Source organism: Orycteropus afer, unplaced genomic scaffold, assembly GCF_000298275.1.
Source record: "Orycteropus afer afer isolate SDZICR_OR568_19922 unplaced genomic scaffold, OryAfe1.0 scaffold00035, whole genome shotgun sequence".
In the NCBI taxonomy this organism is placed as follows: domain Eukaryota; kingdom Metazoa; phylum Chordata; class Mammalia; order Tubulidentata; family Orycteropodidae; genus Orycteropus; species Orycteropus afer.
Genome location: NW_006921622.1, coordinates 12,411,114 through 12,427,837, shown reverse-complemented (window position 1 = coordinate 12,427,837; position 16,724 = coordinate 12,411,114). Strand labels below are relative to the sequence as shown.

The window sequence follows — 16,724 nt, the reverse complement described above, 5'->3', positions numbered from 1 at the left end:
CACTCCTACTCTGCCAGTAAGCCTTGCCCTGAAGACACTCCACTCCCTTGCTCTGTGGGTCAGCTCCCATGCTGTCTTGCAACTGGTCTCCTGCTCCTGCTACCACCATATCTCTGCCACAGCTTCTCACCTTCTGCTCCATCTCTGGTGTTACAGCTCTTGTCACTTCTTTTGAGCCCTCACCAGAATTATGTTTGATGCCCATAATTCCACCAACAATCTCTTCAAGGCAATCTAGGCTCTTACTATTACCCACGAAACCCACTGCTTTTAAGTCAATTCCAACTCATAGTGACCATGTAAGGACAGAGTAGGACTGCTTCATAGGATTGCCAAGGCTCTGGATTTTTTATGGAAGCAGACTGCTACATCTTTCTTGCTTGAGCAGCTGGTGGGTTCAAACTTCTGACCTTTTGACTAGCAGCCAAGTACTATAACCACTGCACCACCTTTTACTTTTGTTTGTTGTTGTTGTTAGGTGATGTTGAGTTGGTTTCAACTCACAGCGACTCTATATACGACAGAACAAAACACTGCCTTGTCCTGTGCCATCCTCAAAATTGTTGCCATGCTTGAGTCCATCATCACAGCCACTGTGTCAGTCCATCTCATTAAGGGTCTTCCCCTTTTTCACTGATCTTCTGCTTTACCCAACATGATATCCTTCTCTAAGGACTCATCCCTTCTGACAACATGATCAAAATATGAGAAGCAAAGTCTGGCCATTCTCTCTTCTTGGGAATATACCAGCTGTACTTCCTCCAAGACAGACTTGTTAGTTTTTCTGGGAGTCCGTGGTACTTTCCATATTCTTTGCTAATACCACAATTCAAATGCACCAATTCTTCTGTGGTCTTCCTTATTCATTGTCTGGCTTTCATATGCATATGAAGCTATTGAAAATACCATGGCTTAGGTCAGGTGCACCTTTTTCTTCAAAGTGACGTTTTACTATTAGGAACTTTAAAACTGTTCGAGCGTCTCTACTCTTACCGATTTCCAAACTTGCATCCACACTTTAGGTTTCTGTTAGAGCATCACACTATTCCCAGTACCAGATTCCATCTTAGTTGTCTAGTGCTGCTATAACAGAAATATCACAAGTGGATGGCTTTAACAGACATTTATTCTCTCACAGTTAAGGAGGCAAGAAGTCCAAGTTCAGAGTGCCAGCTCTAAGGGATGGCTTTCTGTCCCTGCAGGAAGGTGCTTGTCTCCTTTCAGTATCTATGGGCCCAGAAACTCTTGGAGAACGCCATATGTCATGGCATCAATCTTCCCAGAGGTCTAGGAGGTTCTCAGCACAGGGATCCTGGGTCCAAAGGATGCTCTCTGGTTCTAGCTCTTTTTTCTTGGTGTTACTGAAGTCTTTCCTTTTCTGCTGGCCTCTCTCTCCTTTTATCTCTTCTAAGACAAGTGGACACTGTACCAAAAAGAACTGATCGATCTTCATCCATTTCAGGAAATGGCATATGATCTAGAACCAATGGTAATGAAGGAAGAAGTCAAAGCTGCAGTGAAAGAACTGGCGAAGAACAAGGCTCCGGGAATTGATGGCATACCGATTGAGATATTTCAACAAACAGATGCCCCATTGGAGGTGCTCACTCAGTTATGCCAAGAGATTTGGAGGACAGCTACCTGGCCAACTGACTGGAAGAGATCCATATTTGTGCCCATTCCAAAGAAGGGTGACCCCACAGAATGTAGAAATTATAGAACAATATCACTAATATCACATGCAAGTAAGATATTACTGAAGATAATTCAGAAACGTTTGCAGCAGTATATTGACAGAGAACTTCCAGAGGTTCAAGCCGGATTCAGAAGAGGACGTGGAACAAGGGATATCATAGCTGTTGTCAGATGGATCTTGGCTCAAGGCAAAGAATACCAGAAAGAGGTTTACTTGTGTTTTATTGACTATGCAAAGGCATTTGATTGTGTGGATCATGACAAATTATGGATAACATTGAGAAGAATGGGAATCCCTGAGCACTTGATTGTACTCATGAGGAATCTGTACCTTGACCAGGAGGCTGTCGTTCGAACAGAACAAGGGGACACTACATGGTTTAAAATCAAGAAGGGAGTGCGTCAGGGTTGTATTCTTTCTCCACACTTATTCAATCTATATGCTGAGCAAATAATCCGAGAAGCTGGACTATATGAAGAAAAACGTGGTATCAGGATTGGAGGAAGAATCATTAACAACCTGAGATATGCAGACGATACAACTTTGCTTGCTGAAAGTGAGGATGACTTAAGGCACCTACTGATGAAGGTTGAAGAATACAGTCTGCAGTATGGATTACATCTCAACATAAAGAAAACAAAAATCCTCACAACTGGACCAATGAGCAGCATCACAATCAATGGAGAGAAGATTGAGGTTGTCAAGGAATTCACATTGCTTGGTTCTACAATCGATGCCAACGGAAGCAGCAGTCAGGACATTAGACGTCGTGTAGCATTGGGAAAGTCAACTGCGAAGGAACTGTTTCAAGTGCTGAGGAGCAAGGATATCTCCTTGAGGACTAAGGTGCGCCTGACACAAGCCATGATATTTCCAATCACCTTGTATGCATGTGAGAGCTGGACAATGAATAGGGAAGACCGAAGAAGAGTTGATGCTTTTGAGTTGTGGTGCTGGTGAAGAATGCTGAAAGTACCATGGACTGCTAAAAGAACTAACAGATCTGTCCTGGAGGAAGTGCAGCCAGAATGCTCCTTGGAAGCAAGAATGGCCAGACTTCGTCTCACCTATTTTGGTCATGTAGTAAGAAGGGACCATTCCCTGGAGAAGGATGTCATGCTTGGTAGGGTGGAGGGTCGACGAAAGAGGGGGAGGCCTTCAACGAGATGGATTGATACAGTGGCTGCGATGATGGGCTCGAGTATAGCAGGGATTGTGGGGCTGGTGCGGGATCGGGCAGTGTTTCGTTCTGCTGTGCATGGGGTCGCTATGAGTCGGAAACAACTCGACGGCACTTAACAACAACAACAACAAGACAAGTGGATACTTCCAGTATTGCATTGTATTTGTTGAAATATCTCAATTGATATTCTGTCAATTCCCAGAGCCCAGTTTTTCACCAATGCCTTTGGTGTAGTTTGGACTTCTTCCTTCACTACTATCAGTTCTTAATCATAGACTACCTCTGGAAATGGTTGAATGTTGACCAATTCTTTTTGGTGCAGTGACTCTGTGTATTCCTTCCATTTTCTTTTGATACTTCCTCCGTTGTTCAATATTTTCCCTATAAATTATTCAGTTTTTCAAATTGAGGCTGGAATTTTTTCTTCAGTCTTTGAGCTTGAGAAATGCTGAGCATGTTCTTCTCTTTTGGTTTTCTAACTCCAGGTCTTTGTACATTTCATTATAATACTTTACTTTGCCTTCCCAATCACCCTTTGAACATCAGAGTATATCAGGTATCAAATATCATATCATAAGATATCATTTTTAGAATTTTCAAGGAAAATATTGTACATCAGATCCATGACTCTTAGGCCTTTAATCATATCAAGGGTAATTAAAAAGAGAGAAAGAGAGAGAGGAGGCTCAGACGGTGAAGAGGAAACATTTCTGACAAGGTTTCTTTGGAAAAAAATAGTGTCATGCTCCTCATTGGAGGAGGGATAGCAGGAAATGTCTCCCTCATTTCAAAGCTAATAAGGCAGACTTCTGTAGAACATGAAATATGTTAGCTATTGGAAGACAGAAGACTTGCATCAAGTAAGCTAAAATGGGCTGTAACAAGAAGATAATGTGGCTAAGTTGGTATCTGTCTACTATCTCAGAGTTGTTAGAGTAAACAATGTGTGATTATTTCCCATCAACCATATGTGGCCCACAAGAAAGAGGCAGTGTGGGTCATTTTTGGTCTTATCTACTAGGGTGACCTAGAAAGACAGAGTATGCATGATAGCAAGGAGAAGAAAAAATAAACTCCAGATTTATAGAGGTGGAGGAAGGAGTAGCAAGTGGTCACCCAGAATAGAAAGGTATCTACTTTGGGTAGAGGTGCATCTGCAGGAGAGGGGTTCCCGGCAACAGGAATCTCAGTGCCCAAGAGAAGAAGAGTTAGTTTCAGTGCCTACCTGACCAAGGTAAAGCCACCCCACCAGGTAGGAACAGCCATGTTCCTTTACCTCTCCTGATTTGTTCTGGTAGAGCCTGACACAACAGCTACCATGTGGATGAAAAGATGAGAGAACTCAAGATCAGAGCATACTCTTTTCTCTAAAGATTGCCCTTGAATTGATTCCAACTCATAGTGACCCTAAAGGACAGAGTAGAACTTCCCCCATAGGATTTCCAAGGATGTAAATCATTATAGAAGTGGGCTACCACATCTTTCTCCCATGGAACGACTGATGGGTTCAAACCACCAACTTTTTGGTTAGCAGCTGAGCACTTTAACCACTGCACCATGAGGACTCTCTCTAAAAACAAGCACCTGCTAACCCCTGCACTTAGCTTTTGACTACAAATAGAACTCTTACCTTTGAATGAAGTTTGACATGATTAAATTACAGTAGTTGTATTCTAAATGGTATTTTAAGGCTGTGTTTTGAGTGATAGTAAGACTTCCTGTCCCCGAGAATGAGCAGAAATGTCATGGAACTTTCCAAAGTTTTTATTCAGGCAGGGGAAGATTACCTAGTGAATCCATCTTGGATAGATTATGAAGGATAAAAATACATTCTATTTTGATTTTATACAATTGATTCTTATTCAACACACTGGTTATATACGTGGGGGCTCTGGTGGCATAGTGCCTAAGGCATTTGATTGCTAGCCAGAAGGCTAGTGATTCAAATCCACCAGTCACTCCTCCGAAGGAAGTTTGGGCAGTCTGCTTCCATAGAGATACTGCTGCAGAAACCCAAGGAGGGGTCACTATGGGTTGAATTGACTCAACGGTAACAAGTTTGGTTTTTGTTTTTTGGAGGGGGCAGTTTTGGTTATATGCCTAAGTGCCTCAGTAACAGATTCTCAACAAATGTTTATTCTGGCCCATCTTGTCTGATTTGAAAGCCATGTCTTAAAAATTAACTTAGAGGGCTGACAAAAAAGGCTGTTGTTAGTACAGGAATTTTATTCTGTATGGGGAGAAATTGCTAGGGATCGCCTCTCCCTTATCTATTAGCATATAGTAGTTTAGCAGATTAACTGTCATTTTGAGAGCCTGGACACCATGGGATGGAATTACTGAAGTTGTCTGATGCACAAAATATTTGAGAAGTAATCCTTAGAATGCAGGACAGCCCCTGACCAGGTTATGTGCCCACAACCAGGGACTGTGCTAGAATCTTCACATTGAGGGCCATTACTCTCTACAATAATATATGCTTTTCAATTTTTAGATTGTTAAATCCCTTCAAGTGGACTTTGGGTTCCTCAAACAATTGCTTCAATTGCAGTTTGAGGACCGACTGAAAGAGGAGGCTTTCAATCTCTTCAGTGTTCTACATGACAGAATCGCATCAATCGAGAAACATTATCAACAGGTAGAAGTTCTCAAATTCCCTTAGTTTTTATGTGGATTGATCTTGTACTTAGATATATGTATGCAGTTTTGAATTTAGTAATTTGTGGAAGCAATTTGATTTGCATATATTGTATCTTGTGTCATAGCTAATACACATATATATATAATACATATATATTATATATAATATATAATGCATATAGCTTTACTATGTGCCATGTACTTTTTTAAGTATTTGTATACAAACTCATTTAATCTTTAACCTGATACAGTTATAATCCATATTTTTATAGATGAAAAAATTGGCACACGCGAAGTTTTTTTAACTGATTTAAGGTCATCATTAAAAATAGTATAGCTTAGGTTCCAACTGAGACAGTTAGACTTGAGTTCTTGCTTTCAACCACAAGTTCATATGGTCTGATTTGTGCTCTCATGGCTCTTTAGGAGCCAGAGATGTGAAAATTATGCTGCTTTAAGAAATTCCGTAGAATCTGCTGTCAGATTAGTGTACTTAGCTGCCATCAAGAATAGGTGTCACTGTTATTTCTCTGCCATAAAAGAAAAAAATCTTTTGTTGACCCCACCATACCAAGTACCATGCTAAGCTGCTAAGTACATTCCTTCCTGGAGTCTCTCAGCTATCCTAAAGTGGAAATCTGATTACCCCTGCTATAGAAAAAGAATCTGGGCTTGCCAAGGTAAGTAACATGTGTAAGATCAGACAGATACTAAGTGGCACAATGACATTTAATTTCCAATTCTGTCTGACTTTAAAGCCTATTTGTTGTTTACACTTCATGCTGGAAGCAGAATTTAGATCAGATTTAAGGGTATTTTTTAATGTACTATCTTTTATTTTTATTCTAAGTGGATATATCAAATGTTTTTATCAGTCAGAAAATGGCTCTAGGTTGTGATTTAGCTACTCTGGATTTCCTTACATGATTATATCCTACTCAAAAAGTACAAAGACAAGAAGAGGATAAGAACTACAGATAGATTTTAGTACTTTTAAGAGCAGTTCTAGGAAAGGTAGATGTGTAAAATAAGATAAAGAGTTGGAATTATTTGCATTTATTTTATCCATATGATCTCTCTGTAGCTTTTGCTTAACTATAAAGTAAAAATTGAATGTGTTATAACAGATGCAATGTAGGAGAAATTATTATAAATTGAAATTTTCAGGAGAGTGCAATGATTTGAATGATAGCTTTGCACTATGAATCCCTTCATCATCAGTGTGATTCATGTTTGGAAACATATTGTGGTGCTCATTGTATTTATTTTTGGTTTGCAGAGTGAGGAGAGGATGAGAAAATGCTTCAATCAGCAGTTAGCTGATGCCATAGCTATTACCAAAGGAATGTACACGGTGGGTTTTTAGTGCTGTCACTGGTAAGACTGGCTTTATTTCCTGTGAGTACATACTGTGGGTTCCCAGTCTGTGTTTTTAGCTTTCAGGGTCTGTTTGCTCAGTTTTCAGGTTACTTCAGAGGGATCAAGCCTAAAACTATTCACACTCACATTAACTTTACCAAAAAAGCACCTAATTGTAACAGATATAATTTTCAAGAGACTGGAAAATTCCAATCTGCTATCCAAGACAGCTGAGTAAATGATGAAGTAACCCAAAGTTTGTTTGGTGGAGATGCAGTTGGATAGAAGAAAGTCAAATAGTCTTGAGAGATAGTTTATCAAGTCTGTACTAAATCCCAGTGAACGGTCTCCGACTCTCTATAGAGTAACATTTTAAATAATGGAGACCCTCTACCTTTCAGATATGGTGCTTCATTCTCCTACATAATGGGAAATTTCATACCACTTTTTTCAGACTTGGTAAGGACTTGGCACTTACTACGTCTTTTGGTACTTATAACTATAATCTTGCCTTCCATAGCAATATACTTCCATCAAGTAATGTTTTATACTTACAGCTAATTACTCACTGATTGCATAACACTTACCATCTCTTAATAACACTTAACATGTTAGTAGTTAATTACAGCAGTGCTTGTTAAATGTCTCTGTTCTGTGCCAGACTGTAAGCCTGTAAGGGCACAGAGACTTTAATCAACTTGCCCAAATCACAGAGCCTGATCAGTGATGGAGGTGAGAATCCCAGTCTGTCTCTAAAGTTTATTCTTAGATAATGAAGAATGCTTGGGCTTTCTGCGCAAAGAAAGTGACATGCTTCGTTATCCTTTAGAATGGATACTATACTGTTCTATTGAATGTAACTCTTGTAACAGCATTAACAAAGCTTTGAAGAAACAGAGATATGGATATTAGAGCATATAAAGACCATTTTGTCAGAGTCTCTTCAGTATCTAGCACAGTGTTTGGCAACAGTAACGTTTATAATACATATTTACTAAAGAAAGAAGAAAATGGAAAAAATTCAAGCTTCAAGTCATAATATTGAAGGATTTTGTGGGCAAAATTTTGAATGACACAGAAAGAATCAAGGGAAGATGGAAGGAATACAGAGAGACACTGTACTGGAAAGAATTGGTTGTTCAGCCGTTTCATGAGATAGCATATGTTCAAGAACCAATGGTATTAAAAGAAGAAATCCAAGCTGCATTGAAGACATTGGCAATAAGCAACGCTCCAGGAATTGGCAAAATACCAACTGAGATATTTCAACAAATTAATGCAATGCTAGAAGCACTCACTCATGTGTGCCAAGAAATTTGGAGACAGCTACCTGGCCAACCAACTGGAAGAAATCCGTATTTGTGCCCATTCCAAGGAAAGGTGATCCAACAGAACACAGAAATTATCCAACAGTATCATTAATATCACATACAAGTAAAGGTTTGCTGAAGACAATTTAAAAATTGTTCCAGCAGTACATCGACAGGGATGTGCCAGAAATTCAAGCTGGATTCAGAGAAGGACATGGAACTAGGGATATCATTGCCGATGTCAGATGGATCTTGGTTGACAGCAGAGAATATCAGAAAGATGTTTACCTTTGTTTTATTGACTATGCAAAAGCGTTCGACTCTGGATCATAAGAAATTATGGATGACATTATGAAGAATGGGAATTCCAGAACATGTAATTGTGCTCCTGTGGAACCTATACACATAGATCAAGAGGTATGTCATTCAGACAGAACAAGGGGATACCGTGCAGTTTAAAATCAGGAAAGGTGTGTGACAGGATTGTAAAACTTCACCATACTTCTTCAATCTGTGTGCTGAGCAAATAATCTGAGAAGCTGGACCATATGTTCTTTGTCTTTCATTTTGGAGAGTTTGATTATGATATGCCTCTGTGTTTTTCTCTTGGGGTCTATCCTGTATGAGATTCTATGAGATTCTTGGACAAGAATCTTTTCTTCCTTCATGATATGGGGGAATTTTTCTGTTAGTATGTCTTCCACAATTTTCTCAGTGGTTTTTTCGCCTCTTCTTGTTCTGGAATTCCAATGAGGCGTATGTTGTTTCTTTTCATGTCATCCCATATAACTCTTAGGTTCTCTTCATTTCTCTTAAATCTTTGTTCTGATCTTTGTTCATACAGGCTGGTGTCCAGGGATTTGTCTTCGAGTTGGGAAATGCATTCTTCAGCCAATTCTATCCTACTCTTTTGTGCTTCCACTGTATTGTGTAATTCTGTAACTTTGGTATTCATTTTCTGGATTTTTAACTGCTGTTTTTGTATGAGTTCTGATTGTGGATTAATCTTGCTATTTTTTTCTTGAATGGTTTTCCTGAGTTCTGCCAGGGAACTGTCTGTGTTCTCCTTTCTTCTGTTTGCATTAATCTTATTATTCTGTTCCTGAATGATTCTCCTGAGTTCCTCCAGGTAACTGTTTGTGTTCTCTTTATTTCTGTTTGGGGTTTCCTTAGGCTCTTATAGAGCTCTATAAACAAACCTTCTAAATTCCTTCTCAGATAATTCTATTGCCTCCTCTTCCACCATGTTTAATGAGACCTTTGTTTGAGGTTTTACTTGTAATGTCATGTCCTGTTTTTTGTTTGATTTGAGGTAGCCTATTGTTTCCCAAGGAGCTCTGGTAGCATAGTGGCTAAAGCACTTGACTGCTAACCAGAAGATTCAAACCCACCAGCCACTCCTCAGAAGGAAGGTTGGGCAATCCTACTTCCGTAGTGATATTGCCTCGGAAACCCAAGGAGGGGTCACTATGAGTCGGGGCCGACTCGACGGCACATAACAACAACAACAACATTGTTTCCTAGACATTTTGAGGTTGTCTTTAACTGTTGGTTATGTATTGATTTGTTTTGGCTTGGTTTAATGATTTAATATTTTGAATAGGTGGAGCTGGTATAATTTATTTTTTTGGCTATTAATTCAGGTGTGCTGGGTTGCTCTACAGTTTTCTTTATGGTGATAGAATCACTGTGTGGAATGTGGATACAGGTCTCTGTTAGTACTAAAGGAAGTTTAGGATTTGAGCCAACAGGTATTATGGTGGCTGAATGTGGTTTTTCTATTGGATGAGGGAGGGTAGAGGCAGAGAAAGTGGGAGGAGAAGAGAGAACTGAAGAAAAGTTCCAAGGTGCCAGGCACGGTTTCTAGGGCTTTGAGTAGGCTGCTAATGATGACGTTGTACTGTTATTCACAGGCCCACAGCTCTATTTCAGCAAATATTCCAATTGTTAGGGAGCTACCACTTTCCACTAGGTTCAGACACATGCCAAAACCCCACTCTTACAGCCTCTCTGTGGTAAAAAGCTGACCTAAGATAACTGCCCCATTCCACAATCCGCTGCAGGAGTTCCTCCCAGGGACCACCCACTTGTGGGTTTAATATTCTTTCTGCTTGGGCTTCAGTGGTGCCAGAGGCAGAGAAATGTCTGCTCACACCCAGCAGTCCCAAGTTTACTGATAATGCAGGTGCCGGCCCCTTGGTGCCAAAAAGCTGCCCCAATCCATGATCCACTATGGTTGTTCCTCCCAGGGCCCACCCACTTGTGGTGTTAATGCTCTCCTCCTCATGGACTTCAGTGGTACTGGAGCCAGAGAAATCTCTGCTTCCACCCAGAGGTCCCAAGTTTACCTATAAAAGCGGGTGCTGAAGGTAGATCTGTGGAGTGGCCGCAGGTTCTCTGGTGTTGTGTATTCTCTCCCCTACCCCAGGGAGATCTCTGATGGCCTTTCTCGCCTGCTGGTTGGCACTCCCCCAGAGAGGTCTCCGATGGCCTTTCTCACCTGCCAGTCAGCACTGCTCCAGGCAAGTTCCCCTGTTTTTATTATTTTTCCCCTGCCCCTTTCTCCTTTCTAATTCTACTTCCCTGAGTTTGGTTTACTCTGACTTAATGAACTGTTCAGAACATCAGAATCCCTATTTCAAACTGCTGCACCTAGTTTTTCAGGCACTAAGATGCTAGAGGGAATTACTGTGGGGACTCCTAAAGAGACACCATTTTTCCTGCTCCCTCACCCCATTTTATTGTCTTCCATAGTTACCCCTATCTGAAATTGTCTTGTCCATTTGTTTATTTATTTTAATGTGTTTCATCTCATAGAGTTTACGCTTCCCTAAGGTATAGTTCCTAAGGCATTTGACTGCTAACCAGAAGGCTGGCAGTTCAAACCCACCAGCCACTCCTCAGAAGGAAGGTTGGGCAATCTACTTCAGTAGTGATACTGCCTCAGAAACCCAAGGAGGGGTCACTATGAGTCGGATTTGACTCAACAGCAGTGACTTTGAAAGCAGTGATCTTGCATTTGTACCTAGACTGTGCCTGGCACATAGTAGGTACCAGAGAAGCACATGTTGAAAGAATAAATGAACAAATAAATGGGGTCTTTCTAAGTGGGAATCATTTTACACAAAGTTCATAAAAGAAAATAAAAATGGGAAACCAAGCCAAGTTCCAGCAAGATGGCAGAATAGGCAGACAAGCTACACAGATCATCTGCAAGAAAGCAATGAGAAACCAATTGAAACTGATATAGAAGATGATCCTGGAATCCTGAGCTTTGAAGGCAAGGATAAAGAAGTGGCCAACTAGTAGAAGGACCTGAATGAAAACAGTGAGTAAGGAGACAAATGAAACTGTGTACTGCCAGCTGTCCTGAGGGTACAGACATTTTGAATATTTTCCAGTAGCAACCTAAGAATCAGCTCTGTTCACTAGGGACTGCATGGGCAAGGACTGCTTTGGTGTCTGACAACAAAAAAGGAAAACAGTGAAGAAGGAGACAAACAGACCTATAGATTGCCAGTGGCTGTCCTGAGGGCACAGCCATTTTGAATATTTGCAAGCAGTAGGTGTAGCCATTTTGAATATATGCAAGTGGCTGTTTTTACCTGGACAGGGACCTAAAAATAGGCTCCACTTGCTGAGGACAGCATGGACAACTACACTGGAGGATGAATGACTAGAAAGGTGCAATATTCCTCTAGTTACTCTCATGCTACACATCCTCTTAGTGAACAGAGGTGTAGCCATCCCCTACCACCATCCAACTTCTTGACCAGCAGAAATTCCATTCTGGTATGTGCCCTGACAGAACCTGGGTGCTGTGCCCCAACCCACACAGTTTTGTTTTTCTCTTTCCCATTCCTGTTTTTTTTTTTTTTTTTCCTTATTTTCTCTTCCATTTTCCTGGTTCCCATATTTTTTTTTTCTTTCTTTTGGTTCTTCCCGTCCCTTGTTTTTCCTTTTGCAGTTTTCCCATTTCTTTTTTTTTTACTATTACTATTTTCTGTCATTCCTCCTTTCCCAAATATTGTGGCTTTTTTCCCCCCTCATTACGTTTCTTTTCATTTTTTGAATATATTTTGAAAATTTTTCTTCTCATTTATTATATTTCTCTTTTTTTCTGTAATTGATCCTTTTGTTATGCAGTTTCAGTTTTCTGTTCTCTTGTTTTTATTTTTTTTATGGTTATTTTATTTTATTCATGTTTTTGTCTAACTGAGTGGAAGACAGCAACTGTTCCAGCACAACTCAACCGTAACTGCATCTTCTGTATCCCTACCCACTGAGTGAGGGCGACCACTTGCTTTTGCACCAACTGACCAATGATAGATGGCAGCCAATACCAATTCAACTCATCCTCAACTGCTCCTTATGAAAAGCTAACAGATATCTGTGCAGTCACTCTCATTCTCTATCACACCCACCAGAAGACAGGTGCTGAGTGCCTAAGGGCTAACAACTAGTAAACAGAGGAGCACAGTACCCTGCTATCACAGATATATCAAAAAATAATAAAGGGAAAAAAAAACCTTAGATAAATCACACCAATATACAATGACAAAGTAAACATAATTCAACACCACCACTATGGCTTAGAGACAATAGACCATCACAGTCCACACAAAAAAAGCAAGAAAAAAATAGTAGAAACAAAGGACCAGGATACAAACCCAGAAAACATTCCTGAGGAAAAAGCAGCATTGGAACTCCCTGATAAGAAATTCAAAATATGTATATATATATATATATATTTGGGTATCTTCCATAGATTGAGTGACAGGTCAGGAAAACACTGACAAGATCAAGGAAAACACTGACAAAATTAAGGAAAACAAAGACAATACTCTAGAACAATTTAGGAAAACAGTACAAGAACAAAATAAACAAAAAATTAGAAATGATACAAAAACAACAAATAGAAATTCAGAAGATTTATAGGAAGATTTCAGAAACAGATAACACATTGAATGGGCAAAGGAGTAGAATCAAATCAATGGAAGACTGAATTAATGAGATTGAAGACAAATACTTCACTTTGTTAAGGGATCAATCAGAAAAAAGATCAAAACAAAATGAAGAAAGCCTAAGATTCTTATGGGATACCATCAAGAGGAATAAACTATATGTAATCAGAATACCAGAACAAGGAGAGACAGATTTAAAAAAACAGAAAATTGTTGAAAGCTGGTTAGAAGAGAATTTCTCTAATATGATGACAGATGAGAATATATCCATTCAAGAAGTTCAATGAGCTCCAAACACTACTGACCACAAAAGAAAATCACCAAGGCATATCATCGTCAAAGTCACCAAAACCAAAGACAAAGAAAGAATCCTAAAAGTGGCATGGGAAAAACAAAAAGTTACCTATAGATGGCAACCAATAAGGGACTAAGCGCAGATTTCTCAGCAGAAACCATACAGGTAAGAGGCAATGGGATGGTATATATAAAACCCTGAAAGAAAAAATTTACAACCAAGAACTATATCCCCAGTGAAATTGTCCCTCAAATATGAGGGTGAAATTAGGACATTTCTAGATAAGCAGAAATTAAGGGGATTTGTTAAGACCAGACCAACCTTACAAGAGATGCTAAAGGGAGTCCTGTGGACAGAGAACCAACAACAGCAAACAGCAACTGATAATTAACACACTTGATGACATAACCCAGAAACTGACCCAGTTATGGAGGTATCCAAAGTAAAATAAGCTTATAAGACTGTAAACAAGGAACCAGAGACATTAATTGGTAAATGAGGACAACTGCAAATCAGAAAGAGGGAATAAATAGTGTAGTTATGGAACTTCTAAATGGTGTAAAGACAATTGTGAGATAAAAACAGACTGTTTTAAACTTGGGAATTACAGTGTAACTGCAAAGAAAAATAATAAATCTTCCCATCAAAATAAAAAAGAGGACAAGCACAAATATTTGGCAAATACTAAAACAATAATAGCTATGAAGGGGATGATAACACAATTCATAAACAAAATGAGCCCAGCACAGAAAATTCTATGGAACAGAAAATCAGTAACACCATGAAAAAACACATAACAAAATGACATCAATAAATTCATATTTTCTGTAATTACATTGAATGTAAATGGATTAAATGCAACATTCAAGGGACAGAGAGTTACAGACTGGATAAGAAAGAAAACATGACCTACCAATATGCTGTCTACAAAAAACTCACCTTAGACACAAAGACAAAAATAGATTAAAAATCAAAAGTTGGAAAAATATATACCAAGCAAATGGCAACCAAAAAAGAGGAGGAGTGGTGATATTAATTTCTGATAAAATAGACTTTAAGACAAAAATCACCATAAGAGACAAAGAAGGACATTATATATTGCGTAAAGGATCAATTGAATAAGAGGACATAACCATCCATAAATATCTACACATGCAATGAAAGAGCCCCAAAGTACATATATCAGACTTAAACAAAATTGAAAGGACAATAGATGACTCCACAGTAATAATAGGAGATTCCAATACACAACTTTAAATAAGAAATAGAATGACTGGAAAGAAACTCAACAAAGATGCAGAAGAACTAAACAGTATGATCAACCAACTTGACCTTACAGACATCTACAGAGCACTCCACTCAACAATAGCAAATATACGTTCTTTTCCAGCACACATAGAACGTTCTCCAGCATTTGTGTTAGGGCACAAAGCAAGCCTTAATAAATTTAAAAACATTGAAATGCTGCAAAGCAACTTCTCAGACCACAATGCTATAAAATTAGAAATCAATACTAGGAAGACCAATGGAAAAAGACTGAACACATGGAAACTGAATAATACCCCCCTCAAACATGACTGCATAATAGAAAAAATTAAAAAAAATGAAATTAAAAAATTCCTTGAATCAAACAAGAATGAAAATACAACATACCAAAATTTGGGACATGGCAAAAGCAGTGATCAAAGGGCAACTTTTTTTTTTTTTTTAATGGTTCACATTACCATTTTTATTTTCTGAGAAACAGGTATGAGGTATAAAAAGCTGTCAAAAAATGAAGCCATCAACACATTGAAGCTGATTTCTTTTAAAAAGGTCTTCTGTGATCAAGTCCTGTTCTGTTTCCACCTTAAGAGCTCTGTATTCTGCAGCAACCCAGTTAAGTGGTTCACAAAACCACTAGACCAGTAAGTACACATTTCCAAACAGCCACCTGCAGGTTCCTTTCATCCCAAATGAATTTCCAATACAGAGGTAAGATGCCGAAGTTTCCATTTTAAGCAGAACTTGAAATCCTGTAAGATCAAAGTAATCTCTAATAATACTGGACTTTATGAAATCTGGTATGGGTAGATTTGTAAGATCCTGAGGAGTTTTGTGAGCAGCAAAGGCACACAAAGAAATGAGGCCTATATCATAGAATTTTTGGAGGTGGGTCAGAATGAAGAAGGATGACTCAATTCCTGTTGGCTTGGCTATGCTTTATCTTGCTTGGAATGCTTACAGTATTTGTGTGGAAGAAATACCATGCTACAAACTTCAAGAAGCACAAGAGAAAAAAGTATGTACAAAGCTATTTGTACTTCTGCTGTACTTAGTGTTAGCCCCAGGAACCAAACTTGCTTCTATCTCATGGGACTGATGGTGGGAACAGCACCTTCTGGCTGGAAACAAAGGTAAGGCCCTGCAGCAGGGTCAGGGAAGCCATTGCACTGGGTTATGGAGGCATAGAACTTGGCTGACTCTTTGGGAATCCTTAGCAGAGAAGGGTCAATGTAGTTCACAAACTCCAGCCCCAGCCTTTCGGCAAAACCTGTGGCCCACTCAAAGTTGTCCATCACACTCAATACCTTGTATCCTCAGATGTCCACCTTATCCTGAACAGCTGCTTTGAGTGCTGCATTGATGAAACTGAGGAGGTAGTAGATCCTCTCAGTGTCATTAAGGTCTACTCTCTGCTGGGACACTCTATTCTCTGTTATATAAACTGTTGGGTTGTTCAGGATCCTCCTGAAGCCAAAAGATATCATGTTTAACCAGAAGCAGCCAGAGTCTGGCCAAGATTGATCTGTGATGGAAGCAACTCCCCTGTATGCATCAAGGAAGGAGATCTAAGAATCGTAGTTGAGGTTGTAGGCCATGACAGTGGTGTACTGATTGAACCCAAAACAGTCATAGGTGCCATTGATCCTTCTCTTTTTTCATTCTTGGTAAATTCCAGGAGCTGAGACTTGTTGAGGCCTGAGGCCAAGCTCCTGTCACAGATCCGTGTCTTCATCACCTCACTCTGATTTCCATTCTTGAAATAGGATGTGCAAACCAGTGTCCCATAAACTGAACATATCTCCTGGCTTCCTCCACATAGTCCTGGCTGGAGGGGTTTCTAGTTTCAGCCCAGTTGCTGTTGATGGTGATGGAAATAATGCCATGACTGGTGTGGTACATGTCATTATACAGATGCCAGGCACTTGACTGCTAACCAGAAGGCTGGCGGTTCAAACCCACCAGCCACTCCTTGGAAGGAAGGTTGGGCAATCCTACTTCCGTAGTGATACTG

General features: G+C 39.6%; 1 protein-coding gene across 1 annotated transcript in view; it reads left to right on the top strand.

Moving 5' to 3' along the window:
• CUNH10orf67 (chromosome unknown C10orf67 homolog) overlaps positions 1-16,724 on the top strand; it is a 232,764-nt gene that overhangs the window by 13,834 nt on the left and 202,206 nt on the right. The window contains exons 4-5 of the mRNA XM_042780342.1: positions 5,374-5,517; positions 6,799-6,873. Of these exons, the coding sequence (XP_042636276.1) occupies positions 5,374-5,517; positions 6,799-6,873 (219 nt within the window). The remainder of the gene's footprint in view (positions 1-5,373; positions 5,518-6,798; positions 6,874-16,724) is intronic.